At 50.1% G+C, this 27,662-nt stretch overlaps 4 protein-coding genes across 5 annotated transcripts in view; 1 reads left to right on the forward strand and 3 right to left on the reverse strand.

The window, feature by feature from the left end:
• Nucleotides 1-5,069: 5,069 nt before the first annotated feature.
• TBCB (tubulin folding cofactor B) lies at nucleotides 5,070-16,821 on the reverse strand. The gene is made up of 6 exons (XM_059666731.1): nucleotides 16,568-16,821; nucleotides 16,049-16,192; nucleotides 12,677-12,773; nucleotides 11,857-12,048; nucleotides 5,539-5,611; nucleotides 5,070-5,357 (listed from the first exon to the last, which is right to left on the reverse strand). Exons 1-6 carry the CDS (start codon nucleotides 16,679-16,681, stop codon nucleotides 5,243-5,245), a joined length of 735 nt encoding a protein of 244 aa, XP_059522714.1. The 5' UTR covers nucleotides 16,682-16,821; the 3' UTR covers nucleotides 5,070-5,242.
• A 228-nt stretch (nucleotides 16,822-17,049) lies between these two features.
• On the forward strand, nucleotides 17,050-18,551 carry POLR2I (RNA polymerase II subunit I). 2 transcript variants are annotated; one of them, XM_059666732.1, is made up of 6 exons: nucleotides 17,050-17,414; nucleotides 17,490-17,544; nucleotides 17,706-17,899; nucleotides 17,980-18,054; nucleotides 18,167-18,218; nucleotides 18,449-18,551. In XM_059666732.1, the coding sequence occupies exons 1-6, from the start codon at nucleotides 17,356-17,358 to the stop codon at nucleotides 18,509-18,511; spliced, it is 498 nt and encodes a 165-aa protein (XP_059522715.1). In that variant the 5' UTR covers nucleotides 17,050-17,355; the 3' UTR covers nucleotides 18,512-18,551. The 2 variants fall into 2 exon arrangements, with proteins under 2 accessions (XP_059522715.1, XP_059522716.1); XM_059666733.1 differs by having other exon boundaries at nucleotides 17,126-17,414; nucleotides 17,826-17,899.
• A 57-nt stretch (nucleotides 18,552-18,608) lies between these two features.
• OVOL3 (ovo like zinc finger 3) lies at nucleotides 18,609-20,406 on the reverse strand. The gene is given in 7 exon segments (XM_059665429.1): nucleotides 18,609-18,649; nucleotides 18,652-18,733; nucleotides 18,736-18,827; nucleotides 19,293-19,313; nucleotides 19,316-19,412; nucleotides 20,174-20,238; nucleotides 20,313-20,406. Coding segments are annotated over 7 exon segments (492 nt in total).
• Nucleotides 20,407-24,594: 4,188 nt separating this feature from the next.
• WDR62 (WD repeat domain 62) overlaps nucleotides 24,595-27,662 on the reverse strand; it is a 55,067-nt gene continuing 51,999 nt past the window's right edge. The window contains 1 exon segment of the mRNA XM_059666728.1: nucleotides 24,595-24,934. The gene's annotated coding sequence lies outside the window, so the exon portion shown is untranslated.

Genomic DNA, 27,662 nt, shown 5'->3' on the forward strand with positions numbered 1-27,662 from the left:
TCATTGATCAGCTGCTTCCTGCAACACCCCCCATAGGGGATTGAGCCCACGATCCTGGCATGTGCCCTAGACTGGAATCGAACCCAGGACCCTTCAGTCCATAGGCTGATGCTCTATCCATTGAGCCAACTGGCTAGGGCCCATGGTTCTTTTTCATGGTAGTGGCTGGGAGGTAGCTGCTCAGCACAGGAGTATGTTCCAAAGCCCACTTTGCATCTAGGGTGGCTGCACTGGCCGGCATGACTCAGTGATTGAGCATCGACCTATGAACCAGGAGGTCACAGTTCAATTCTGTCAGGGCACATGCCTGGGTTGTAGGCTCGATCTCCAGTGTGGGTCGTGCAGGAGGCAGCCAATCAATGATTCTCACCCATTATTGATGTTCCTATTTCTCTCCCTCTCTGAAATCAATAAAAATTTGTGTGTGTTTTTTTAAAATATGAGCAGGAGTGAAATGTATACAGCAGGTTATTAAAGAATATGGTGAACTTCCTCCACACTGTCCTCTCCTATTTGCTAGCTGGCAGCAGATAATTTTGAGCCCATGGAAATGATGGAGCCACAAGATGGAGACTGGGTATATGAATCCCCACATGGAGGTTGCTGCCAATCAACCAGAATCCTTGTATCAGACTGTGGGGGAGGGGGTATTTGTTATAGCAGCTTGTATTACCACAGCACACTGACCCTTCCTTTTTGGGCCCCCTGATACTGTTAAAGCTTAAGCACCAGGTCATTCTGTAAAGTGAGTCTCTAATCCCTAACTGTGGTCAACTTTCACATAGCAGGTATAGGTTTTTGGGGATGAAAAGGGGCCGCATACTAAACCTGACAAACTCAGGGAAGGCCTGCATAGGGGCTTTGATGTTGTAGGCAGTTAGACAGACATGAGCAGAGCAAGGACGAGGGTGGAAAGCCCCAGGTACCTAGCAAAGGACAACAGTATGGTGGAACCCAGAGTGACTGTTCCTCCCCTAGCATATCAGTTTGGACCCCGACCTTTCCTCCTTAGAGATAATATCTATGCCTCGGTTGTATTTCAGCTCCAGGCCCAAATAAGCAACACCAGCCAAGGCTGACATAAGAGCCAGCCTCACTGAAGGACCAGCTGCACTGAATAATGATTCCCCTGGTGCTGGCCAATTAATCAGTGGAGACCACAACCCTGAAAGGACACACCAGGAAAACTGCTGAATATTCTATTGAGATCTTCCCCTGGGACTGTGGTCGGCAAACTGCGGCTCCGAGCCACACGCGGTTCTTTGGCCCCTTGAGTGAGGCTCTTCCTAAGCCTTAGGAGGACCCTAATTAAGTTAGTAACAATGTACCTACCTATATAGTTTACGTTTAAAAAATTTGGCTCTCAAAAGAAATTTCAATTGTTGTATTGTTGATATTTGGCTCTGTTGACTAATGAGTTTGCCGACCACTGCCTGGGACCTCTCCTAAAATCTCCACCCTCAAAACCCTTAGGACTGAGGGGCCAGTTTGCTTTCCCTCCCGGAAATAACTTGTTTCCTAAGCCCATTTCTTCTAGGAATTGCTTCTTCTATCTCTGTGATTTACCAAATAAATGTTCTCTTACAGTTTGGGTCTTGGCTCTGAATTCTTTCCTAGCCAGAACCCAAGTACTGAGGTTGCTGAGCCCAGACTTGGTCTGACCCTGCCGATCAGACACCTGGTGCCATTTCTGTCGCTTATAACTGAGACCTAAAGTAACCACATAGGATGGTTTGAAATTAAAACTTAACTGAAAGCAGTTCATGGCAGGTAGTTACATCCTAGGCTAGAATCTTCCCTGACAAGTCAATCTTTATCTTTTTTTTTTTTTTAATATATTTTATTGATTTTTTACAGAGAGGAAGGGAGAGAGATAGAGAGCTAGAAACATCGATGAGAGAGACATCAATCAGCTGCCTCCTGCACATCTCCTACTGGGGATGTGCCCGCAACCCAGGTACATGCCCTTAACCGGAATCGAACCTGGGACCCTTCAGTCCGCAAGCCGACGCTGTATCCACTGAGCCAAACCGGTTTCGGCATGTCAATCTTTATCTTAATTGAGCTTGTTTATTATCTTTTTGCATGTAGGTTAACATACCTTTAGAACAGTGGTTCTCAACCTTGGCTGAACATTAGAATCACCTGGGAATCTTTAGTACCTCATCATTAGTAACAAAGAATTTCTGGAGGATGAGGCCCAGAAATCAGGATTTTAAAAAGATTCCCAGGTGATTGTAATGTGCAGGCAAGGTTGAGAACAACTGATCTATGTAAAAGAAGTTTGTGTCTGATTTTACTTTGTATCCAATCTCAGAGGTTTCCCCAACCCTTTGCATTCTTCCACTTCCTAATCTATCACCAATGGATTTCATGTAACCCACTTATGCCTTTTTTAAATATATATTTTTTACTGATTTCAGAGAGGGAGAGGAAGAGAAAGATAGAAACATCAATGATGAGAGAGAATCAATGATCAGCTGCCTCCTGCACACCTACTGAGGATCGAGCCCGAAACCTGGGCATGTGCCCTTGACTGGAATTGAACCCGAGACACTTCAGGCTCTATCCACTTAGCCAAACCAGCTAGGGCTATGCCTCCTCTTTTAATTGTAATATATAAAATAAGGTGCAAAACTGCCATTTTCTGGAGCATTTCTCGATCTGTTGGAATTTTGCTTCCCAGTAATTGTCATCAGTTTTGCTCAAATAAGCCCTTAAAAATTCTCAAAAAAAAAAAAAAATTCTCTATAGGCTTGAATGTTTCTTCCATTGCCCTGACTGGGAATTGAACTGGTAATCTTTGGGTGCACAGAATGACGCTCAACCAACTGAGCTACTCCAGAACACATATTTTATGTGTTATATATTATATATGGTATTATATATTATATATGCTCTGACCCAGGCAACACATATTTTATGTTATATATATTATATATGGTATTCTTATAATAAAGTAAACTAGAAAAAGTTAAGAAAATAAGGAAGAGGAAATAAATTTACAGTATGTATGGAAAAAATCTGCATATAAGTGGACCTGCACAGGTTAAACCCATGTTGTTCAAGGGTCAACCGTATTAAGTGAACAGCTACGGTTCCCCCACCCACAGGGACTATGGTAGAACTACTTGTTGACCCCCAACACCCCTTCTCCCCAGCTTCTATAGTATAGGAACATCTGATATTTAGCTAGGAACATGGCTGCCCAGAATAAAAATGAAATTTCTTCACTTGTGTAGACAAAATTCCAGCGTTACCCATGCCCTGAAGCAGCATGATGTTGGGATGGTCTAGAAAGCTATGGGTTTTTTAAGTAAATTCTTAATGTTTCATATTGTTAATATCCTGAAAATTTATTAAATGTTGTTGAAAGTCTTATTACTATTTTCAGATCCTTTCAATAAACAGACTTCTTTAAAAAGTTTTAAAAAAAAATTCTCAGCCCCCTTTGCAGTTACAAATGGCCACAAGACAGAATTCTAGCCAACGAAATAGGACTATTAGGGTTGCCAAAGGAGTACATACGAGGCTGAAAGTGGTAAAGAATTATGAATTTATTAGGTCATCTGGAAACCCAGATGGGCTGAGCCCCCAAATGGTGCCAGCAGCCAAGGATGGGGAGTCGGAGGTTTTAAAAGACTCTAGGTGGGCTTTTTCTGGGCGGAGAATTCTCTGGGTGGTCCAAATCCTGGGAAGGTCGGGAGGGGAAGGTTAATGGTCTTAGCAAATGGAATGTGGTCTAAGCAAATGGAATGTGGTCTAAACAAAAGGGTATGTTGGGCCCTGACTGGTTTGGCTCAGTGGATGGAGTGTTGGCCTGCGGACTGAAGGGTCCTGGGTTCGATTCTGGTCAGGGGCATGTGCCTTGGTTGCGGGTGCATACCCAGTGGGGAGTGTGCAGGAGGCAGCTGATCAATGTTTCTCTCTCATCGATGTTTCTGGCTCTCTATCCCTTTCCCTTCCTCTCTGTGAAAAATCAATAACATATATATATATATATAAAAGTGGGCAAAAAAAAAACTGGGGGTATGTCGGTTGTGAAGTGGTCTACAGCAGCGGTCGCCAACCTTTCGGACCTCATGGACCACCAGTGGTCTGCGGACCACCAGTTGGCAACGGCCGGTCTAAAGGTCAGTTCCCAGGGGAGGGGTTATCGATTCAATTATTTGATCAAACCTAACAGGAACAAGTTTTGAGTTGTACATATATATTCCTAAAAACAAGGGGTATTCCCTCCTCTCTTCTCCGGGTGCCTGGAGCAGATGAGGTAGGAACCAGGAGGAGGAGATGGGAGAGCAGCAAGATATATGGAGATGAAGACTGGCATTTGACATGGAGGGGTCACATTAGTTCTTATGATTAAGTCCTTACATGGAAATGAATTTCGATTTTGCGAAAGCCACTATTATTGTGGGCCTATTTGTCATAGCAGCAGAATATTATATTAACCAATAAAGGCATAAAAGAGTCTCATGAGCCTCCAGCTACCAGCTAGGGCAGGGGTGGGCAAACTTTTTGACTCGAGGGCCACAATGGGTTCTTAAACTGGACCGGAGGGCCGGAACAAAAGCATGGATGGAGTGTTTGTGTGAACTAATATAAATTCAAAGTAAACATTACATAAAAGGGTACGGTCTTTTTTTTTTTTTTAGTTTTATTCATTTCAAACGGGCGGCCCGCGGGCCGTAGTTTGCCCACGGCTGAGCTAGGGGATAAAGCCTCACCCTGTCCTACCTCTACTTTGCTCAACCTCCTATTTCACCCTTACCTACCCAGCTGCCCCAGCCCTTCCTATAATCACCAAGTCTTCCAAAGGCTTCCCGTGTCTGGCAATTAACAATTTTTTTTGAAATTTTAATTTATTGATTTTAGAGAGAGAGGAAAAGAGGGGATGGGAGGAGAAAGAAAGAGAAAGTGAGAAAGAGAGAGAGAGAAAGAGAGAGAGAGAGAGAGAGATCGATTTGTTCCATTTCTTTATGCATTCATTGGTTGACCCTTGTATGTGCCCTGATCAGGATTGAACCCACAACCGTGGCATATAGGAACGACACTCTAACCAACTGAGCTACTTGGCCAGGGCTAGGTCCAGCAAATTTAATACACAAGTCTCAAAAGTCAATGGCAAGAACAAAGTGAGTAAAATAAAAACAGGGTCAGGGGAAGAGAGTCATGGGCACACATAGGGAGGGGCAATAAGAGGGCAAGGTAGCTGGAGCAAGAGGATGCCCTTCCTTGGGCATTACATCTCATCCAACCCGTAGTCCTCCTCAGGGAAATCCCCCACGGTCACAACTGACGGCTTGAAGAAGGCACCGTACTTGGCCTGGCATTCAAAGTAGCGTTTCCCATTCACACTGCCGGGCATGATAGAAAAGTTGGTGGTCAGACAGCCCCCCACATGGCTCCCTCCCCAGATGCTAGGATGGATAGGCTCGCCCAGTAGTATATGCATGCACTTACACATATATGCTCACATATGCAAGCACAGACACAGGTACAGACACACACAGACACCTGAGTGGGAATACTTATTACCTGCCATCGTTTTTCCCTAGTGGCTCATCGAAGCGTACGCCAATCCAGTAGCCAGGCTTGAAATCTGTGAGTCCTGCCCAGAGGAGAAATCCCAATAAACTCCAGACACAGCTCACCCCAGATTTGTGCCTGCCCACTGAGGAAAACTATTCCTTACTAGGACCACTGCCACCTCCTGCCCAGACTAATGTGGTAGCCGCTTTCACTGGTCGCTCTGCTCCTACCCCTTACTCCCTACTCATTTGACACTCCCTGCCAAAGGGATCTTTGTAAAAATCAAAGGGAAATAGCACCACTATCTTGACCCAAATTCCTCAAAGGCTGCCAATCCCACGCAGCATAAAGTCCACACTGCTTATAGTCAAATGATTTCTGACAAGGGTACCAAGACAATTCAATGAGAAAATAATCTTTTCAACAAATAATGCTGGGACGCCCTAGCTGGTTTGGCTCAGTGGACAGAGTGTCAGCCTATGGACTGAAGGGTCCTAGGTTCGATTCTGGTCAAGGGCACATGCCCAGGTTTCAGGCTCCATCCCCAGTGGGGGGTGTGCAGGAGGTAGCCAATCAATGATTCTCATCATTGATGTTTCTATCTCTTCCTCTCCCTACCTCTCTGAAATCAATAATAATAAATAATAATCCTATATAATAAAAGAGAAAAATGGTAATTGGCATACGACGATACCCTTTTCATTGGCTAATCAGGGCTATATGCAAATTAACTGCCAACTATGATTGGCAGTTAACTGCCAACAAGATGGCGGTTAATTTGCATATGTAGGCACAATGCAGGGAGGTGAAAGGGAAAGCAGGAAGAAGCCCCCTGCCACTGACAGTGATCGGAAACCCAGGGGGGAGCTAAGAGCTGGGGGGCAGGGCCAAGGCGGCCCTGGGGCCGCCTTGGCCCTGCCCCCCAGCCATGATCGGAGAATCAGGTGCCTTTGCCGCCCTGGCCAGTGATAGCAGGAAGTAGGGGTGGAGCCAGCGATGGGAGCTGGGCACAGTCGAAGCTGACAGTCCCGGGAGCTAGGGGTCCCTTGCCTGGGCCTAAAGCGGAGCCCACGATCGCGGGGCCGCTGCAGCTGCGGGTCCCCGCTGCCCGAGCCGGACGCCTAGGCCAGGGGTGTTAAGCCTGGGCAGGGGCAGAGCCTGCAACCGCGGGGAGCTGGGGGTCCCCTGCCCAGGCCTGACACCTCTGCCGGAGGCCTCAGGCCTGGTCAAGGGGCCGATCCGGTGATTGGTGATCTGAGGGTGATGAGGATCAACTCCTCTGGCCGAGGCATCAGGCTTGGGTGGGGGGTGGACCCGGGGGTTGGGGGGATATGATGGTCCCCTTGCCCAGGCCTGAAGCCTGGGTCAGAGGCATCAGGCTTGGGCGGGGGTGGAGCAAGCGATCAGAGGGAGATGGGGGTCCCCTGCCCAGGCATGATTCCTGGGCCAGAGGCCTCAGGCCTGGGCGGGGGCCAGAGCCAGTGATCGGGGGGAGATGGGGGTCCCCTGTCCAAGCCTGACACCTCTGGCGGAGGCGTCAGGCCTGGGCAAGGGGCTGATCCTGCGATTGGAAGGTGATGGGGGTCAACGCCTGAGGGCTCCCAGTATGTGAGAGGGGGCAGGCTGGGCTGAGGGACACTCCCCCCCACACACACACCCAGTGCACGAATTTCGTGCACCGGGCCCCTAGTAATAATAATAATAATAATAATAATAATAATAATGCTGGAACAACAAGATATCTGCATGCAAGAGAATGATATTGGACTCATACCTCATACTATACACAAAAATGAACACAAAATAAGGTCATCGAAGCCCTAATGTAAGATGTAACACTATAAAAGTCTTAGAAAGAGGAGAGGGGGGTGGGTGAAGGTAGAAGAGGGTATGGGGGAATAAATGGTGATGGGGGGGAAAAAAAGAGAAAAAACAAGTCAGCTGAGATTTGAAATATATAAATCCTATCTAATAAAAGAGAAAAATGGTAATTGGCGTACGACGATACCCTTTTCATTGGCTAATCAGGGCTATATGCAAATTAACTGCCAACTATGATTGGCAGTTAACTGCCAACTATGATTGACAGTTAACTGCCAACTAAGATTGGCAGTTAACTGCCAACAAGATGGCGGTTAATTTGCATATGTAGCACAATGCAGGGAGGTGAAAGGGAAAGCAGGAAGAAGCCCCCTGCCACTGACAGTGATCGGAAACCCAGGGGGGAGCTAAGAGCTGGGGGGCAGGGCAAAGGCGGCCCTGGGGCCGCCTTTGCCCTGCCCCCCAGCCATGATCGGAGAATCAGGTGCCTTTGCCGCCCTGGCCAGTGATAGCAGGAAGTAGGGGTGGAGCCAGCGATGGGAGCTGGGCACAGTCGAAGCTGGCAGTCCCGGGAGCTAGGGGTCCCTTGCCTGGGCCTAAAGCGGAGCCCACGATCGCGGGGCCGCTGCAGCTGCGGGTCCCCGCTGCCCGGGCCGGACACCTAGGCCAGAGGCCTCAGGCCTGGTCAAGGGGCCGATCCAGTGATTGGTGATCGGAGGGTGATGAGGGTCAACTCCTCTGGCCGAGGCATCAGGCCTGGGTGGGGGGCTGAGCCGGGGATTGGGGGGATATGATGGTCCCCTTGCCCAGGCCTGAAGCCTGGGTCAGAGGCGTCAGGCTTGGGCGGGGGGTGGAGCAAGCGATCAGAGGGAGATGGGGGTCCCCTGCCCAGGCATGATTCCTGGGCCAGAGGCCTCAGGCCTGGGCTGGGGCCAGAGCCAGTGATCAGGGGGACATGGGAGTCCCCTGTCCAAGCCTGACACCTCTGTCAGAGGCGTCAGGCCTGGGCAAGGGGCCGATCCTGCGATTGGAGGGTGATGGGGGTCAACGCCTGAGGGCTCCCAGTATGTGAGAGGGGGCAGGCTGGGCTGAGGGACACTCCCCCACACACACACCCAGTGCACGAATTTCGTGCACCGGGCCCCTAGTATATATATAAAACTCTTAGAAAAAATACAGGCATAAATCTTTGTGACCCTGTATTAGGCATTGACTTCTTAGCTATAACACCTAAAGCTCAAGCAACAAAAGAAAAAAAACAACAGATAAACTGAGCTTCATAAAAATAAAAAAAACTTTTGTGCTTCAAAGGACAGATTCAGGAAAGTAAAAAAACAACCAACCCATGAGGGAAAAAGAGGACATATGTAATACTTTCAACAATAAAGATTAAATAAATAATAATTTAAAAACAAACAAAAAACAACCCACAGAATGGGAGAAAACATTTGCAAATCATATATTTAATAAGGGAATTGTATCTAGAATACATAAAGAGCTTTTGATTAAGTTAATGTGTGATTAAAACTGACTGGTGTCCTTTATGGGAAGAAATTTGGAGACACAAAGAGACACCAGAAATGAGTCAATGCACACAGAGGGAAAGACCACGTTAAGATACAGAGAGGAGATGGCCTTCTACAAACCAACGATAGGCAGAAAAAACCAAACCTGCCAAGGCCTTGATCTTGGACTTCCAGCCTCCAGAACTATGAGAAATAAATTTCTGTTGTTTAAGCCATCCAGTGTGTGATACTTTGTTATGGCAGTCCTAGCAAACTAATACACAACTCAACAACAAAAAGATAAACAATTCGATTTTAAAATGGGCAAAAGGATGTGAATAGACATTTCTCTCAAGAAGATATACAGATTGCCACTTAAATACATGAAAAGATGCTCAATATCATTGGCCATCAAAGAACTGCAAATCAAACCCATATGCTTTACCACTTCACACCCATTAGAATAACTATTATGTGGAGAAATTGCAGCCACTATAGAAAATAATCTGGCAGTTCCGCAAAAGGTTAAATATGGAGTTACCATATGACCCAGCAATCCCACTCTTAGGTATAGAGAAAGGAAAATATATGTTCACACAAAAACTTATACAAGAATGTATATAGCAACGTTATTCTAATACATGAAACTTGAAAACATGCTAGGTGAAAGAAGGCAGTCACAAAAGACCACATAATATAGCATGATTCCATTTATATAAAACATCCAGAAAAGATAAATCTATATGACTTCCGAGGACTGGGAGAGACAGGGTTTCAGAAATGAGGAGTGACAGCTAGTGCAGTGATGGCGAACCTTTTGAGCTCAGTGTGTCAGCATTTTGAAAAACCCTAACTTAACTCTGGTGCTGTGTCACATGTAGAAATTTTTTGATATTTGCAACCATAGTAAAACAAAGACTTATATTTTTGATATTTATTTTATATATTTAAATGCCATTTAACAAAGAAAAATCAACCAAAAAAATGAGTTCGCATGTCACCTCTGACACATGTGTCATAGGTTCGCCATCACTGAGCTAGTGATTATGGAGTGATAAAATGTTCTAAAATTGATTGTGGTGTTGGTTACACAATCCTGTGAACATACTAAAAACTAATGAATGAATAATGTACACTTTAAATGGGTGAGTTTTATGATATATTAATTATCTATATATCTATACTAATAGAAGGATAATATGCTAATTAGGGCGGACGTCTTCTGGACGTCCTTCTGGACAAAGCAGCAAGGCTTAGGCAAGCCACAGATGGCAGCTGCCGCTGCCAGGGCCAGCCCAAGGCTCAGGCAAGCCGCGGATGGCAGCTGCTGCTGCAAGGGCCGAGGCTCAGGCAGCTGCGGCGGCCAGCAGTGGCAGCAGTGGAGGTGTGATGGGGGCATCACCTTCCCCTGATCAGCCGGTTGCCTCCCGCAGAGGGAGGCCAGACTGTGGCTTAGGCCCACTCCCCATGGGGAGGGAGCCTAAGCCGTCAGTAGGACATCCCCTGAGGGCTCCCAAACTGTGAGAGGGGGCAGGCTCGGCTGAGGGACCTCACCCCTGCCCCTCAGTGCATGAATTTTCATGCATCGGGCCTCTAGTCCTATATAATAAAAGGCTAATATGCAAATCGACTGAACAGCAGAACAACTGTTCGCTATGATGCACACTGGCCACCACGGGGCAGACGCTCAATGCAGGAGCTGCCCCCTGGTGGTCAGTGTGCTCCCAAAGGGGGAGTGCCGCTCAGCCAGAAGCCGGGCTCACGGCTGGCAAGTGCAGCAGCAGTGGTGGGAGCCTTTCCCGCCTCTGCGGCAGCTGGACATCCCCTGAGGGCTCCTGGACTGCAAGAGGGTGCAGGCCGAGCTGAGGGACCATCCCCCTCCCCGAGTGCATGAATTTCATGCACTGGGTTTCTTTTTTTTTTTTCTTCTTTTTTTCAATATATTTTTTTATTGATTTTTTACAGAGAGGAAGGGAGAGAGATAGAGAGTTAGAAACATCGATGAGAGAGAAACATCGATCAGCTGCCTCCTGCACATCTCCTACTGGGGATGTGCCCGCAACCCAGGTACATGCCCTTGACCGGAATCGAACCTGGGACCTTTCAGTCCGCAAGCCGACGCTCTATCCACTGAGCCAAACTGGTTTCAGCTTAATATATATATATAAAAGGCTAATATGCAAAGTGTCCCCTCGGGAGTTCAACCAGGAGTTCAACAGCTCTCTATGACATGCGCTGACCACCAGGGGGCGACATGGAACAAAGGAAAGCCCTGGCTGGCAGCCAGAAGGAAGGCCCCCATCAGTCCTGATTGCCAGCCAGGCCTAGGGACCCTACCCGTGCACAAATTTCATGCGCCGGCCTCTAGTATCTCAATAAAGTTGTTACAAGAAATAAAACCCACACTCCTCTCTACTATCTCCAAAGTCATGCATGGTTCAGCCCTGCCCATGCTCCCCTTGCTCACTCCCCACTAGCCATGCTTACTTCCTTTCTCTGCCTCAAACTGATCAAGTTTGTTCCTACTCACAGCCCTTGCACTCATTACTCCCTCTGGCTGGAACACTCAGCCCCCTTTTCACCTGGCTCACTTCTCCCTTTCCTTCAAATAGTCCTTGCCCCAGGAAGCACTCTGGATTACTCTCAAGGAGAAGTCTGGTACTTCCTCTCAGCTCACACAGTTTCCTATGCTTTCCTCATCACTGCCCTTATCACTTCAGCCTTGCTTTCCCCATCACAGCTCTAAAAATTCTGCCTGTTTTCTCATCTTAGCTCTGACCACTTTTGCCTCAGAACTAACTACTCTGGCCTCCACTTCTTCTATCACAACCCAGACATTCTGCCTCTGCTTCCCAATTCCCTGCCATGAACATTCTGGGCTGTCCCTGTCAGCTGCTTTGTCTGTCTCTCCTACTAAATTGGGATCTCCTTGAGGGCTGGGTCCCCAGCATTGCCCACATCAGGCAGGGCAGGGCATAAGGCCTCAGTGGCCACATACCTACATACATGACGGTGCCCCGGCGAGGGGGCTGTCCAGGTGCCCGCACCTCACAACGACTACCCACAAGGATGGCACCGGCCTGGGCCTTCTCCTCCGTGAGGCGCTGGGTGGTCTCAGCCTCTTGTTGCGCCCGCTCCTCTTCATTGTATCGGCCTAACTTGCTGCGCTTCAGGAAGGAGCGGACCGAGTCTGTGGGTAGGGTAGGGGATGAGGGTCAGACACGGTCTACCTAGTAGGGCCTCTGGCCTAATGAGATAACCTTCCACTCTCACAGGGCTAACATTCATAGAGAAACTCTCCTGTTCTAGGTGTCAAAGGGCTATCATTCAAGTCCCCCACGTCTCCTACCACAGCCCTGGCCTCTCCCCAGGCTTCCTGGGGCCTCCCCACAATCCAGAAACTAAAGGAAAGATTCCTGTCTCCAGTCTTTCACATCACCCCATCTTCCCATATCCCTTCAGCATCACATTCACCTCCATCTGTCCCCTGAATCCCTCATCTTCCCCACGTCTGTACTGATCACCTCACTGCCCTATCCACTCCACATTCCACCACGCTCTGCCCCCATGTGACCCTGACCACTCCCCCCACACCCGATCCCTCAACACCTGATCCCTCTAATGCCCCCTCCGCTTTCCCATGTACCTATCTGCCTCCCACAATCCCTCACACCTCCCAGCCATCTGCCCCCTCACCGCCCTCACCACCAGCTTCCCCTCAATGTCCCTGTCTATTGTCTGTCCCCCAATATCACCACCCACCTACACACACTCCTTTTGGCCCCCACACGCTCCATTTATCCCCAAGTGCCCCATACCTTGCCTCTGGTCATAGGCTTCCTGTGAGATGCTGTATTTCTCCACCTTGGACACATCCTCATATTCCCCAAGGCTGGCACCGCTGTGGTCAATCACCTATAGTAACAGGAGGGGTTAGAGGGGATCAGGGTCTGGTCACGGAGGCTTGGGGTGCTGGGAGTGGAGGTACAGTTGCACAGTGGAGCATTTCATAGACTTAAGTATCTCCTGTCTAGGAAAAACTGTATTCTACCCTCACTTTATCCCAGCCTTTTCTCATCTCCTGAGCCTGGCAGAAGGGATGAGAGCAGGTGTCTGCGCTAGTCATCTCCCTTTCCTCACCCCTATACGAACCCTGAACGGTGGCGTCAACATCACCGCTGGCCCCCAAGTCACAAGAACCAAAGAGTGGAGCTCGGGTCTTGCGTGTGAAACCTCTAGGCAGCACATCTGTCCTCTCTGGGCTTCTGAGAGCCTCTTAAGCGGCCTCAACATCCAGACCCTGGGGCATCTCTTCCGGTACCACCCTCAAGGTTCATTAACTCACTGCTTGCTGAGCTCTTCCAAGGCGCCCAGCTGGGCCCTGTGCTGGGTGCTAGGGATGCAGTGCAAAAACAGATAAACGCCTGCTGGGAGACCGACCATATACAAATACACAGGTATGTGTATTAAACACCAGAAGATAACAAGGTCTGATGTAAAAAAAATACCACAAAGAAGCTTAAGGAGCCTGGGAATGTAGTCAGGGAAGGCTTCTAAAAGGAGGGAATGTCTGACCCAAAGCCTGAAGGATGAAAAGGAGCAGGCACAAAGTCCCAGATGTAGAACTGTCCTTAGCCCTTTTGAGGAACATCAGAGAGACCAGCGTGGCTTGTGTGGAATAAGCCAGGGATATGGTAGACACAACAGATCGCTGTAGACTTTGCTTTTACCTGGAATGAAGTGCAGCCAGGGAGGCTATGAGCCAGGAGAGTTCATAGGTTCACTCTGGCTATGTGTGGAGAACAGACTGGGGGGCAAGAAGGGATATGGGAGCAGGAGATAGAGGTGGCTGTATGTCCAGGAGGGAGAGGATGGAGGCTGAGCCAGGGTGGAGCACTGGAGGGGGAGAAGAGTTTAGATTCTGGACGGATTTTGTAGGTGGAGCCCGCAGGGTTTGGGGACAGATTGGATGTGGGTGTGAGGGAAATAGAGGGCTCAGGAAACACTCTGAGGTGTTTGGCCTGAACCACTGGGCTAACATACGAAAAGAGAAATGGCTCTTATCTCTGGTCAAGGGTCACTAAGAATTTCTACTTCTATATTAGGGATTTTTGTAAGTTTGAGGTTGCTGTTATTTTAAACAAATATAGGTAATATTTTTAAACAGAAAAAGTTTTAGAAAAAATAAAAATTCCCCAGAGATTCCACCTCTAGGACCTTCCCTGAATGGACTCAGAAGTCAGTCTGTCTCTATACTCAAATTCATGTGTGAAAACCTCCTGTTTAAGGATGCCACTGTCCATGCCTGGCCTACCAGCATCCCTAGGCTGAGGCTGCTCAGGGCAGCCCAGTCTCAGTGCTGTGGTCTTTCCATACAATGCTGACCCACAATCCTGGCCCACTCCCACCCTACCACATCATCTGGACTATGGAAGTTGCCTCCTCACTTGTCTTCCTACTCCTTCTACCCTCCACAGTCTGCTCTCCACACATAATCAGAGAGGGCCTGTGAACCCTTCAGTCAGACCAGGGCTCTCCTAACTCAGAGTCTTCCCTTGGCTCCCACTCCCCTCTGCCATAGGAGTGGACACTCTTCAGTCTCTTGTACCCACTTATACCTCCCATCTCAGAGTATTTGCACATGCTGTACCCTTCTTCTGGGGCACTCTTTTTCCTTCTTCAGTTAACTCTTCCTATTCAGGTCTCTGCTAAGGCAGCACCCCCTCTGAGAAGTCCTCATTAATGGGTCATGTCCCTTGGTATAGGATTTCCAGCTCTTTGTCTTCACCTCATTTTTGTTCTTGTGAATATTTAGCTAAAATCTATCTCAGATTGGACAGAGCTAAACAGAAACCTTCTCAGAGTTGGTTCATAGCTATACCCCTGGTGTGACACAGATGCTCAATGAACAGTTTCCATCTTAAAACTAAGTTGTTCTTTGTTTTTATTTTTTTAATATATTTTTATTTATTTTAGAGAGGGAGGAGGAGAAAGTGATAGAAACATCAATGATGAGAGAGAATCATTGATTAGTTGCTTCCTGCACGCCCCCCAATGGGGATCAAACCCACAACCTGGGCATATGCCCTGACCCAGAATTGAACCATGACCTCCTGATTCATAGGTCAATGTTCAACCACGGAGCTACACTGGCTGGGCAAAGCTAAGTTTTCTCTTCTGCAAAATAAGGTTAATTATACCATCTTCCAAGTCTTATTTTATGGACTCAACTCTCATCCAGAAATGATTCAATGAGCATCCTCTCTGTGCCATGCATTGTTCCAGGTGCTAAGGAAAAATGCACAGTATGTCACAGGATGATAAGAGCCATGGACAAAAATCAAATGAAGGAATAAAGGAGGTTTAAATTTTACACTGATGCCAATGAAGGCCTCACACTCAAAAGTTGATATTTAAGCAAAGACTGGAAGGAAAGAGTATGCCATGTGAGTATAGAAAAAGAGCCATCAGGCTCAGGTTACATTCAATGTATAGCACCTTTGAAGGTAACCTCATCTGGGATGCTGAGATGCCTGAGGAATATGGCAGAGGGTCGGGGGTGGGTGTGAGGACAGAGATGATATCAGCTGATGCATGCAGAGGTCCTTTGTGTTCCAGCTTCTCCCAACACATCTCATCGCTCACCCTGACCCACCTCACACTATAGGCCTCTGTACACTCTGCTTCCTCCAGCTGGCATCCCTTCCCACCTCTTCTCTGAAGTCGTCCTTTCCTCATCCTTCAAGTCTCAGCTTAGGCATCTCTTCCTTCAGAAAGCCCCTTCTGATCATCCCAGATGGAGACAAGCACCTCTTCTGGGTGTCCCCAGTCCCCTGGGCTTGCCCCAGCCCAAACCACTCTGGCTGTCATTGGTGATGAGTCTGTCTCTCTCCATACCGGACTACAGGCTTCATGGGGGCCTATCTTGGTAATCAGGACAAAGTATGGCAAGCATTTGTTAAATAAATAAGTGAATGGGGCCCAGCCAGGGTGGCTCAGTGATTAGCCAACGACCCATTTGATTCCCAGGGCACAGGCCCACTTGCAGGAGGCAACCCATCCATGTTTCTCTCTCATTAATGTTTCTATCTTTCTATCCCTCCCCCTCCCACTCTCTCTAAAGTCAATACAAACATATTAAAAATAAATAAATGAATGGAGAGGAGGGATCCCAGGTAGGGAGGTCTCACATGGATGCGGCAGCCATCATCTACGGGGTAGGAGCCCAGTAGCGCATCCTCCTGATCCAGCTTGCTGCAGAACTTCTCGTCCGCTCCATAAAGTTCCAGTTCCATGCAAGACGCAGGGCTGCCCACCACCAGCTCTAGTTTACACTGCGAGGAGTAGGGGATGTGGAGAGGTTGGAGAGGAGGAAGGCTGTCAGTGGCTCCACCCCCTACCCAGACTCCCCGCCCCTTGTATCAATAACCATCACCCCCTCCTTACTCCTCCAAGAGACCCATCATTTTAGGACCCAATTGGTTATCCCTGGCCCTGCCCCCTCTGCTCTTGTGCCCGCCCCTGAAACCTCTGATTTTCCCAGGCCCTGCCTCCTTCTCTGGCACCTCCGGTTCCTTCTGGCCTCGCTCCACTGAGGCCCGGTCCCCAATCCTTGCAACCTCGGTTTATTTCTGGCCCCTCCCTGTGATGGGGAAGCCCATCCATTTCTCCCTTGCCCATCCCCTCCGGACCCCGCCCCTCGGCCACACCTTGAATTCAGCTATCGTGAGGCTGCGACTGTACCGCTTCTCGGAGCGAAAGCTGTTAAGAGAGCTGCTGATGAAAACGGTCACAGTGGGCGCCGATAACCCCGTCACCTCCATCTTGCGCTCTGGGGGTGGGGGTGTGTGGGGGGAGGGGGGAGTCTGTAGCCCCGTCAGCCACCTCACGCCGGCTCCGCCGCGGCCACCACGGGCATATCCACCTCTCCCTGCTCCCGACCTGGCCAATCGGCGCGCTCCTGCAGGAAGGTCCGCCAATCGCCGCTGTCTCCTCAGCTCCGGAAGCGCTCCCGTTTTCTAGGTCCAGCCAATCCTGAGAGGCCGGACTGGGTGCAGTTCTTCCAATAGCAGCCCGGCAAACGGCCGGGGGCGAAGGTGAAGCCGGGAGAAAAGACTGGCAGGCGTTCCCCCGGCCGGAGGGAAGCTCGCGCATGCGCACCGGCCTTCGGCTCCCCAAGAGCAATGGCTTCTAGAAGTATGCCAAGTGCTTTTCGCGTTACGTGACGCGTCGTATTCCCGGCTCTCGTCCCATACTATTCTATAAACTGGGGAAGCGAGGCCCACAGGTCGGAAGCAATTACTTTAGGATATCAAAAGATTGAAGCAAGTAATTAATCAAATCTAAACGCAGAGAGCCGAGCACAAAACCGCTACCAGCCAGTGCTTGCGTGCAGCTCCGCCCCTCTCTAGGCGAAGCCACTAAGCCTGACCCTTCCCGCGACCCGTCGTGAGGCGGAGCGAACGAGAGCGGGAGGCTTGGCGGGTAGTGCTGCGCTATGGAACCGGACGGGACCTACGAACCGGGTTTCGTGGGTATTCGATTCTGCCAGGAATGGTGAGAGAGGGTAACAGGTGTGGAAGGGGAGCAAGTAATGGCCCCAGACTGACCTCTGGCCTCCCGTCCCCACAGTAACAACATGCTTTACCCCAAGGAGGACAAGGAGAACCGCATTTTGCTCTACGCGGTGAGCACGAGTCCGCGGGTGCCCCGGTCTTCCCACGGGTCCACCCGACCCCATCGTGGCCCCGCCCTGCTCCACATGGCCGCTACTCCCTGTTCCGCCCGATTGTCCTGGTTTCTAATATCCCAAAATGAACCCGACTTCCCGTCTTTCCCTATCTCGAGGTGATTCTCGATACCCCCCATTATCCCAACCTTGAGACTCCATCCCCTGGTCCTCCTCTCCGGGGAAGCCCCTGCCCTCCCTTTCAGTGGCCTCTTCCTGCCCCACGCGCCCTCCCGCAGTGCCGGAACTGTGACTACCAGCAGGAAGCCGACAACAGCTGCATCTACGTCAACAAAATCACGCACGAAGTGGAGTGAGTGCAGGACCGGACTTTAGGGACGGGGTTCTTGGAGCCCCTATCAGAGCATAATTATCCACCCTCTTCTCGCTCAGCGAACTGACCCAGATCATCGCCGACGTGTCCCAGGACCCCACGTTGCCGCGAACCGAGGACCACCCGTGCCAAAAGTGAGCGCGCAGCTGTCTATTCCGGAGGGAGGGTGGCTCGTCCTCACCCGGCAGAAAGGGGAGGAGGAGAGAGGGAAGGGTTTGGTAACTGAGTGGCTAACTGTCCCCTCAGGTGCGGCCACAAGGAGGCGGTATTCTTCCAGTCGCACAGTGCCCGTGCGGAGGTGAGTGGCATGAAGAAGGCTTTCTGTCTATCCTGTGTCCTTGGTCCTTCCTGGGAGCGGGGATACCAATACTGAGGGGAGCCTGCCCTTCCTGGCGTCCTGAGCTGGGCCCTTACTGGTGGGAAAGGCCCCCTTGTCTTTTTTGGGGGTGAGGCTCTGCTGGATGGACGTTCCATGTTGTGCCCTCCCCTGGGTCCAGAACCTTCCTAACCTTGCATCCTTTTTGCCAGGACGCCATGCGCTTGTACTATGTGTGCACCGCCCCTCACTGCGGCCACCGCTGGACGGAGTGAACCACCCTCCCCCTCGTGGAATAAATGCTGTGTCCTGTGAGTGCCTGTGCTGTTTATTTTATTTGCCTCTCATGGATTGGACACCGGGTTCACAGTCTCAAGCAGCGCGGTGCAGGGCCCAGTGCTGCGCGAAAGTGTTGGCCTCGAACTGGTGAAGCCACAGATCGTGCACACATGTAACTTCTCACGGAGCTCACGGTAAGCAGTAAGCGTAGCTGGCTGGCTGACCCGCCGTGCACCTTGGCAAGATGCGTTTCAAGCTATCAGTGCTATGTAAATGCTTTCCCACAAACTCTGCAGTGGAATGGATGGATCCCTGGGCAGACAGGACAGACAGGGAAATGACCTCCTGACCAAAGCCAACCCACGTTGCCCCCTGAGTGTTTCCCCATTTGTACTGCAAGTGCAGCTTCTACCCCACTATCTGCAGCCTCAGTTCAAATGTGGGCCAGGCACCTGTGTCCTCCTCACCAGGATGTTCCCCTGGAGCTAGGAGGGCAGAGGGAGGCTTCCCTTTGCACCCTTCAATTTGGGACCTCAATCCTGTAACCAGTACCTGTCTTCACCCTACACCCCTCAGCAGGCCCCTACCCTGGTGCTACATTACACCCATCTGATTAAGTATGTGATGTTCCAAGCTGAGTCTCTCCTCCACAAACACAAACAAATGAAAACTCTATATCCAGGGCACCTCCCTCTATTTTGTTCCATCCCCACCCAGGATCCAGTAGCCCCTCTATGTCCTTGTTACTGCTCACTGATGTGAATCCTCATGTGGCACTGGTGTGAAGCCTCATGTGAGGTCAAAGGTGTTGTGAAAGCCCTTACCACAACAAATCACTATCCACTTGTTGGCTGGAATTCTGCCCCACAGGACAGAGATCCCTAAGGGCTGCCCACCCTGGGGAAATTGTGCTTGGGATGAAGCCTAACAGCTCACTACTAAGAAAGAAAAGGCATTCCCAGCAGAGAGAACAATGGGTGGAAAGGTCCTGAGGCTGGAAGGACATATGCAATGGGCTTGGGGAGTAAGGAGTAGTCAGATTCTGTTGAGGCTGAGTGGGCAGGGGTGAAACTAAAACAGGAATTTTAGGGGAATATAGGCAGGTTTAGGAAATTTTTAGAATTGGGGTTCATGGAAAAAACATTGGGCTACAGATGGGGGAGAAGTTACATTTCCATAAGACAAGGAAGCCAGGTGTAGTTACATTTCCAGAAGACAAGGGAACTGGAACTAGCCAAAAGTCTATAAAGAAGAAGGAAGAACGCCTAGGAGACAATGATGGAGGAGGGCCTCAGAAGTCACTATAGTAACCAATTTGAAAGGGAATATTGACCAATCAGAGGGGATATCAGGACACAGGAACTGCAGCCTTTATAAACCATTGAAAGAGGAAGTCGGTGGGACTTTCCCCCTCCCCACGTGGGAGTCCATTCTGTGGGACCCTTCCCCCCTCCCCACGTGGGAGTCCATTCTGTGGGACCCTTTCCCCCTCCCCACGTGGGAGTCTGTACTTGTCCATCAATAAATCTCCACCTTTGCTATACTACCCACTGTCCGTGGATTCATTCTTCAACTCCGGTGGACAAAGAATCCGAATTCCAGTCCAAAAATTCCGTTTCAAAACTGAGCAGGGTCTTGTGGGCCACCTGCAGACTCACTGCTGCCCAAGACTCCCCAAGGTTGGAAGATTGGTGTGCTGGTGGCCCCTTCAGGCTGCTGCAGTCTGGGAAGAGAAGCCAGACGGTGATGTTTTGTGTCTTCACTGCCCCTCACCTCCAGGCTTAGTAAAGGGCCCACCTGGGACATAGGCATCTCCCCAGAGTTGGTCAGTCAGGTAGTCCCAATTAGGTGTTTGCAGACGCCTACTCCTGACCAGGAAGACATGGGGCATCACCTCCAGGAATGGTAAGGTGGTTTGCACACACACACTGGGGCTGCCTCTTTCACCTGCTGTCAGACCTCACCAGCATGATTATCCCAGGTGGAAAGGGAGGGGGCAGCCATGAAGGAGCTTCATTCTCTCAATGCAAATTTCATGACAGGCCCAGGGAGCAGACTTCCAGTTACCTGTCTTGGGGCCTACCATTCCTTCCCTTCCATGACAGATTCCTAAAGGTACTCTCCAGCCTCCAGGGACAGACAAGCTCTAGGGCCCCCAAGTAGGTCAAGCAAGGGCAAGACTGTAGCCTAGGAAGCTCTTGGGGATGGGGAGAGGAAACAGACCCCGGGGGTTTTGAGTGTCTTCCCATAGTACCAACAGGGCTGAAGACCTAAGGGTCTGTTTGCCAGGCAACATCCTACTTAGTTATTCAAATCACAGTAGCTGTCTGAGGAAGCAGGGGAGGGTGACTGATTACTTGCTCCAGAGGATAGAGAGACAGCAGGATCTAATAAGTAAAGACAGAGTGAGGTTCCAGGCTGTGCATTTTCAAGCAGGAACTCCACCTTTTTGATCCTCAGATACCTAGAACTGATGTTCAACCAGAAGCACACTGTTAAGGTGTAGCAGACATTAAAATACTCGTTAATATCCAGCTCCTAGTGACTGCCTGGGACAGCTCTCCTTCAGTCTCCGCACATTTCAAAACCATTGCCAAGGACCTTACCTCAGCACTCTGGCTAAGCCAGCCGTGGGCAAACTACGGCCCGCGGGCCGGATCCAGCCCGTTTGAAATGAATAAAACTAAAAAAAAAAAAAAAAGACCGTACCCTTTTATGTAATGACTAGAGGCCCGGTGCACAAAAATTTGTGCACTCGGGGGGGGGGGGGAGGGGTCCCTCAGCCCGGCCTGTGCCCTCTCGCAGTCTGGGACCCCTCGGGAGATAACGACCTGCTGGCTTAGGCCTGCTCCCGGGTGGCAGAGGGCAGGCCCAATCCCTAGGTGCAGCCCCTGGTCGGGCTCAGAGCAGGGCCGATTGGGGAGTTGGGGCGCCGCCCCCTGTCATGCACAGAGCAGGGCGGATCAGGAGGTTGCGTGCCACCCTCAGTCACGCTCAGGGTAGGGCCCATAGGGGGGTTGGGGTACCGCCCCCTGTCACACTCAAGGCAGGGTCGATGGGGAGGTTGCGGCGCCACCCCCTGTCACACACAGAGCAGGGCCAATCAGGGGGTTGGGGAACTCCCCCCTGTCACGCTCAGAGCAGGGCCCATCAGGGGGTTGGGGAGCTCCCCTCTGTCAAGCACAGAGCAGGGTGGATCAGGGGGTTGGGGCGCCGCCACTGTCACACTCAGGGCAGGGCCGATGGGGAGGTTATGGCTCTACCCCATCACACACACAGCAGGGCCCGTGGGGTTGGGGGGTTGGGGCGCTGCCCTCTATCACCCACAGAGCAGGGCCGATCAGGGGGTTGGGGCACCGCCACTGTCACACTCAAGGCAGGGCCGATGGGGAGGTTATGGCTCTACCCCATCACACACAGAGCAGGGCCCGTGGGGTCGGGGGGGTTGGGGCGCTGCACCCTGTCACACACAGAGCCGCAGGGCAATCAGGGGGTTGGGGACCTCCCCCCTATCAGGCACAGAGCAGGGCCGATCAGGGGGTTGGGGTGCTTTCCTCTGTCAGGAACAGAGCAGGGCCGATAGGGAGGTTGTGGCCCCGCCCCCTGTCACAGACACAGCTGCTGGGCGATCAGGGGGTTTGGGCGCTGCCCCCTGTCACACTGATCCTGGTGCCAGGAGGCCTCATGGCTCCGCTGATCCCGGTGCTGGGAGGCATATTACCCTTTTACTATATAGAATAGAGGCCTGGTGCATGGGTGGGGGCCGGCTGGTTTGCCCTGAAGGGTGTCCTGCATCAGGGTGGTGGTCCCCACTGGGGTGCCTGGCCAGTCTGGGTGAGGGGCTGAGGGCTGTTTTCAGGCTGGGACTGAAGCTCCCAACCGCAACTTTTTTTTTTTTTTTTTTTTTTTATTCTGGGCCAGCTTTAGCTCTGGGGCTTGGCTCCAGCTCTGAGGCCTCAGCTGCTGAAAGTAGGTATCTGGTTTGTTTGGGTTCTATAATCTAAACTATATCAACTCCAGCTCTGAGATCCCGGCTTGCTGAAAGCAGGTTTCTGGGGTTTTGTTTAGCTTCTAAATTTGTTACAATGTTCAAACTGCAGGCAGGGAACGTTGGTTTCCTCCGTCACTGAAGCAAGCAAGCCTCATGTTAGTTTCAAGCTGCCTGGCTGCCGGCTGCCATCTTGGCTGACAGTTAATTTGCATATCACCCTGATTAGCCAATGGGAAGGGTAGCGGTCGTACGCCAATTACCATGTTTCTCTTTTATTAGATAAGAGGATGTTTACTTTGAATTTATATTAGTTCACACAAACACTCCATCCATGCTTTTGTTCCAGCCCTCCGGTCCAGTTTAAGAATCCATTGTGGCCCTCGAATCAAAAAGTTTGCCCACCCCTGGGCTAAGCTGTGTTCTTGATTGGTCATTGGACTCAACCAGGGGTTAAGCATTTTGAACATTCCTCATGCTGTTTTTACTCACCCAACAATTTTATGAACTCCAATTACAGACTATGTCTAACTCAGCACTGAAAACAAACACATAGCTTAGTCCTTGAGGGAGACACACCAGTGACTGACTGCCCAGAATGACATGATGGGCGAAGCGGAGGCAGAGTGATCTAAACTGTGATGGGGAGAATCAGGAGGGGGCCACTCCTGATCCAGCCTAAGGGTTGAGGAATAACTTCCTGGGTATGAGCCCTGAGGGAATGAGGATTGGGATGAAAGGGGGGAGTGTTCCAGACAGATGGAACAGTCTATATAAAGGCTTGGTGGTGAAAGAAGCAACATTTATTCATACTCCTTATAGTCAGTCCTGCTGATTCATTTGGGGAAGCAAGTGAGGCAGTGCTGAGTCTGCTAGCTCAGAGCTTTGCCAATGTGTCTCTGCAGGATCTTGGACTAGTAAGTCTCTCTCTACCACTGGTTTGTGTTCAAGATCCATGCAGAGCATGTGGGGAGAATGCTGGCCATGGGATCTGGCATGTGGCAGACACATAAACAGAAGGGTTATTAGGAAGTCATGAGGGTGGGTAGCTAGGCAAGCATCTGAGTTTCAATTGAGCTGCCTGTATGTGGAGAGCGGCTACAGTGTTTGGACAGGTCCAAGCCTCAGACTAATGAGAGGGCACGGTCCTCTCATGGCAAAGCCACATGCAAGTCCTAGTTTGGAGGGCAAAGCCCTCCCAGCACAATTATAGCCAAAGGCTATGGTTGTAAGCTTGACTTTATGGTCCGAACCTGTGGTCCCAAGTGGCTAAGTGATATAGGCTGCAGAAGGTGCAACTAGTAAACAAAGCTTGATCAGGTGCATGTAATTGAGTACATTTGAAACCCGCGAGAACGCTGTAAACATCTTGACCACGCCCTTACTTTGCCTCGTGGAATCTGGCTATAAAATAAAGAGACTTGGCTTTGCAGGCTGTGGTGCTGTCTCTCCATCAGAGAAGCAGTGTCCCACCTAGCCCCAACTTTATTCTTTTGTCTTCTCTATCCTTCACCGCCCCCTCTCAGGTTCACCCATGGCTGTGCCGATGTGGCACACCTGTTCAATGAGTTGTTGTTGTTTTTTAAATATTTTTTAAAAATATATTTTATTGATTTTTTACAGAGAGGAAGGGAGAGGGATAGAGAGTTAGAAACATCGATGAGAGAGAAACATCAATCAGCTGCCTCCTACATACCCCCTACTGGGGATGTGCCCACAACCAAGGTACATGCCCTTGACCAGAATCGAACCTGGGACCCTTCAGTCCACAGACCAACGCTCCATCCACTGAGCCAAACTGGTCAGGGCTCAATGGGTTTTTAAAAATTGTTGACACTATTAAAGATTTCCCCCATCTTCCCACTCTTTGCCCATCTCTACCCAGTCCCTGCCTCCCCCAACATTACCCCCTGGCCATCACCACACTGTTGTCTCTGTCCATGGGCTATGCATATATGTACTTTGGCTAATCTCTTCACCTTCTTTTATCCAGTCCCTCCCCACAAAAACTCTCCCTTTTGAGATCTGTCAGTCATGTCTCTGGTTCTATTTTGTTCATTAGATTCCACATATAAGTGAGATCATGTGGTATAGTTTTTTCTGACTGGTTTATTTCATTTAGCATAATAATCTCTAGGTCCATCCATGCTGTTGCAAAGAAAAAGAGTTCCTTCTTTTTTTTTTCCAGCTGAGTAGTATTCCATTAGGGGTTTTAAGTGTTGCCATCTTACAATTGTTGGATTTCATGCAGCCATGACTAGTATGCCTGGCTCAGGCCTGGCAGCCCAGTATCTAGGAGCTGCCAATGTGGCGTGCAGGGGCCAGGTTGCACGAAAGAATGAGCTGATGAGTGGGGAGCCATTCTGTTTCTGCTTGGGTGCCCAGTTCTCCATGCACAACATGTCTCTTGAAGCAACTGATTCCTGTGTTGCTGAAAAGACACGAGGGAAGAAATCTGGGGTTGGGTGTCTATTTGCCCTCAGGCTCCCTTTCTGCTCCGCTGTGTCGTGGGTGGCTGACCTGGGTGGGCAGCATCATCTGGGCTCCTTTCCCTCTGGCTTCCAGTAGGGAATGGACAATGAGAGCCCTGCAGATTTGGGGAGGGGATTTCAACTCCCTCTCTGTGGGGTTGCCAGGGACACAAGTCCCCCCAGGGCAGCCCTCCAGGATTTGCTCTTCTGGGTTTTTCACTCCCTTGTGTCTTGTGGTGTAGGGTGGGAGTGTGTGACAGCTCTCCTTTGGTACCACGTCCGAGGTGCTGTGGTTTCACTCTCCCCTGCCCACTCCTTTGCAAATTATTCCTTCACTAAACTCTCTGAAATAGCCCATGAGAACATGCTCTTCTCTTCCTGCTGGTCCATAAACTGCCTGCATACACATTCATCAGCAGTGATTTAACCAGCTGGTTAGTCCAAGAGAAAGTCTGGTCCTTCTAGGGCTGAAGAGCTGACATTAGGAAGTGGAGAGTGGCAGACATATTGGATTCTTTTGAACTACTAGCCCACCTCCTTTGTGCTGAGAACCCAATTTTGTTTAACCGTGTCCAGCACAGGCAAGATGGTCAGTCCAAGCAAATCAAAGCAATCTCCATTCCCATCGCCTGTGACTGTTCTGAAGGGGAAGGTGTCTAGGAAGGCTTTGTAATTTCCCCCGCATCACCCTGAAGGCTGTTTTGCTTCATGCTTTTGCTACTGGATGGGTGGGGGTGTGCTGCTGAGTGCATGGCAGACATGTTGCAGTTGTGAAGACATAAGCTGGAGGGTGAAACTCAGACTCATAGGGAGCGACAGAGCAGAAACAGTCAAGAGTAACAAATGTCCCTACAGCGTGCACCCCCATAAGCCAGGTGTTTGCTACTTGGAGTTGAAAGCTTAACCATAATACAGAGTGGGAGAAGGGGTAATTTTCTCAAGGGACAGAATCTCAAGTTGGTCTCCTGGGTGTCCAGAGTCTTGGATGCCAAACTTTGCCTCAGGGCTCTTAGGTGACTGTGACCAAGCAAGGCAGGAGCAAGGAGAAGGGGTCTCCCGTCTTTCAGGGGTGGCCTGTTGGCCTGGCAGAGATGCAGTCCTACTACTAGCCCTGGACCACCTGGGCTCATTAAGGCAGAAAGAGGGAGCTTTGAAAAATAAATAAGACTGGGCATCTCCCCAAACACAAATATTAGGGACTTTATTTAGGGGGGAAAATTGTGTGGTGGTTTCTTGGATTTTTATGTCATGAAGCAGTAAGGCCTTGCCTGGTGCGATCTCATTCTCCTCTCACTGCCTGTCCCCTAGCTCACTCTATTCCAGCTGTCCTGGCTTTGTTGCCATTCCTTACATGTACCTTTGATCTTCCCATGGGGCCTTTGCACTGGCTGTTCTGCCTGGATAGTTTCCTGAAATGTCCAGATGGCCTGTGCCCTCTACTGAGCCTCAGTTCAAATGTCACCTCAGAAAGGCCTTCCCTTACACTTCAACCAGCATAGTGAATTCCCTCAGCTTATCTAGTTACACAGTTATTGTTTTAAATCTTGTGTTTTGCTCTCTAGAAGGTGAATACCACAAGGACAGATGTTTTGTTTCTCCTGTTCCTCACTCTACCCCTGTAGAACAATGACAGGCACCTGGGCACCAGCCAGCAGGATTTTTTTTTTTGACAACTGCCTGATTGGTTGTGATGTATATTAATATTTATGGAGGCAGCTGTAGGCCATTTCCTCATGTTGAAGGGTCTGCCTCTGCCACCAGGCAAGCCTAAGTTAGAGTTTCAGTTCTATAGGACCCTGGGCAAGACACTGGATCTCTCTCAGCCTGTTTCTGGTGGGCCATGACCATCAAACAGAGCAGGGAGAAAGTCAGGCAAGTGGGAATTCAGGCCATAGCAGTCTGCATGGTAGGATTGTGCTTTAGGAGAGGGCCCCACCCCTGCTGGCTTCCTTTTTATATACTTGGGACAGTGGGGGCTTTTGTGGCAAGAGTGGCCCTCTCAGCAGATACGCACATAGCTAGATGCCTGCTGCCTAGGGAAGCTGGTACTAGTACTGGGAGCTCATGGGTTGTTGTAGCTGGATAGTCCTCCTGCTGGGGTAATAATTACTGTCCCAGCTGCTGGGTGGCCTGGGAATGCTGCCCGGATTGTCCAATGGATAAACCTGTTTGTCTCTCCTCAATTTCCCCTGCTGCAGATGGGAACAAAAGCCTGGTTCTCAGAGGATCCAGGATGGGCCTGACCCAGGGGCCAGTGGTATGGTAATATGTGTACTGGTAGTCAGGGTCTGGCACATGGTGATCACAGCAGCTCCAGTGGGTTCTTGGGCATCAGTAGCGGGTAGGAAAGAAGGACTGGCCGCTCTCTGGGGTACAGGTGGGTCTCACTGGGCAAGGACCACGTATGATCCCTTAGCAGCTTAGTGGGCTATAAGGATAAGCAACACAAAAACCAAGTGCTGGGATCATCATTACTGCAGTTCCAAAACTTCCTGGGAATGGTGGTCCGTGTTCCCATTGACAGATTCCGAGAACAGGGCCTAGCATCAGTGCTTATGAGAGTTCTCTGGGATGGTCCACCAGAGCACTGCCCTCCACCCTCCCTCCCTGCATCCACCTGAAGCAGCTTTGTGGATGTGCCAAGATAGGCACCAGCAACCATTCCTCCAAATTGTCCGTTTATTTGCT

This window comes from Myotis daubentonii, chromosome 15 (assembly GCF_963259705.1).
Source record: "Myotis daubentonii chromosome 15, mMyoDau2.1, whole genome shotgun sequence".
Taxonomy (NCBI): Eukaryota; Metazoa; Chordata; class Mammalia; order Chiroptera; family Vespertilionidae; genus Myotis; species Myotis daubentonii.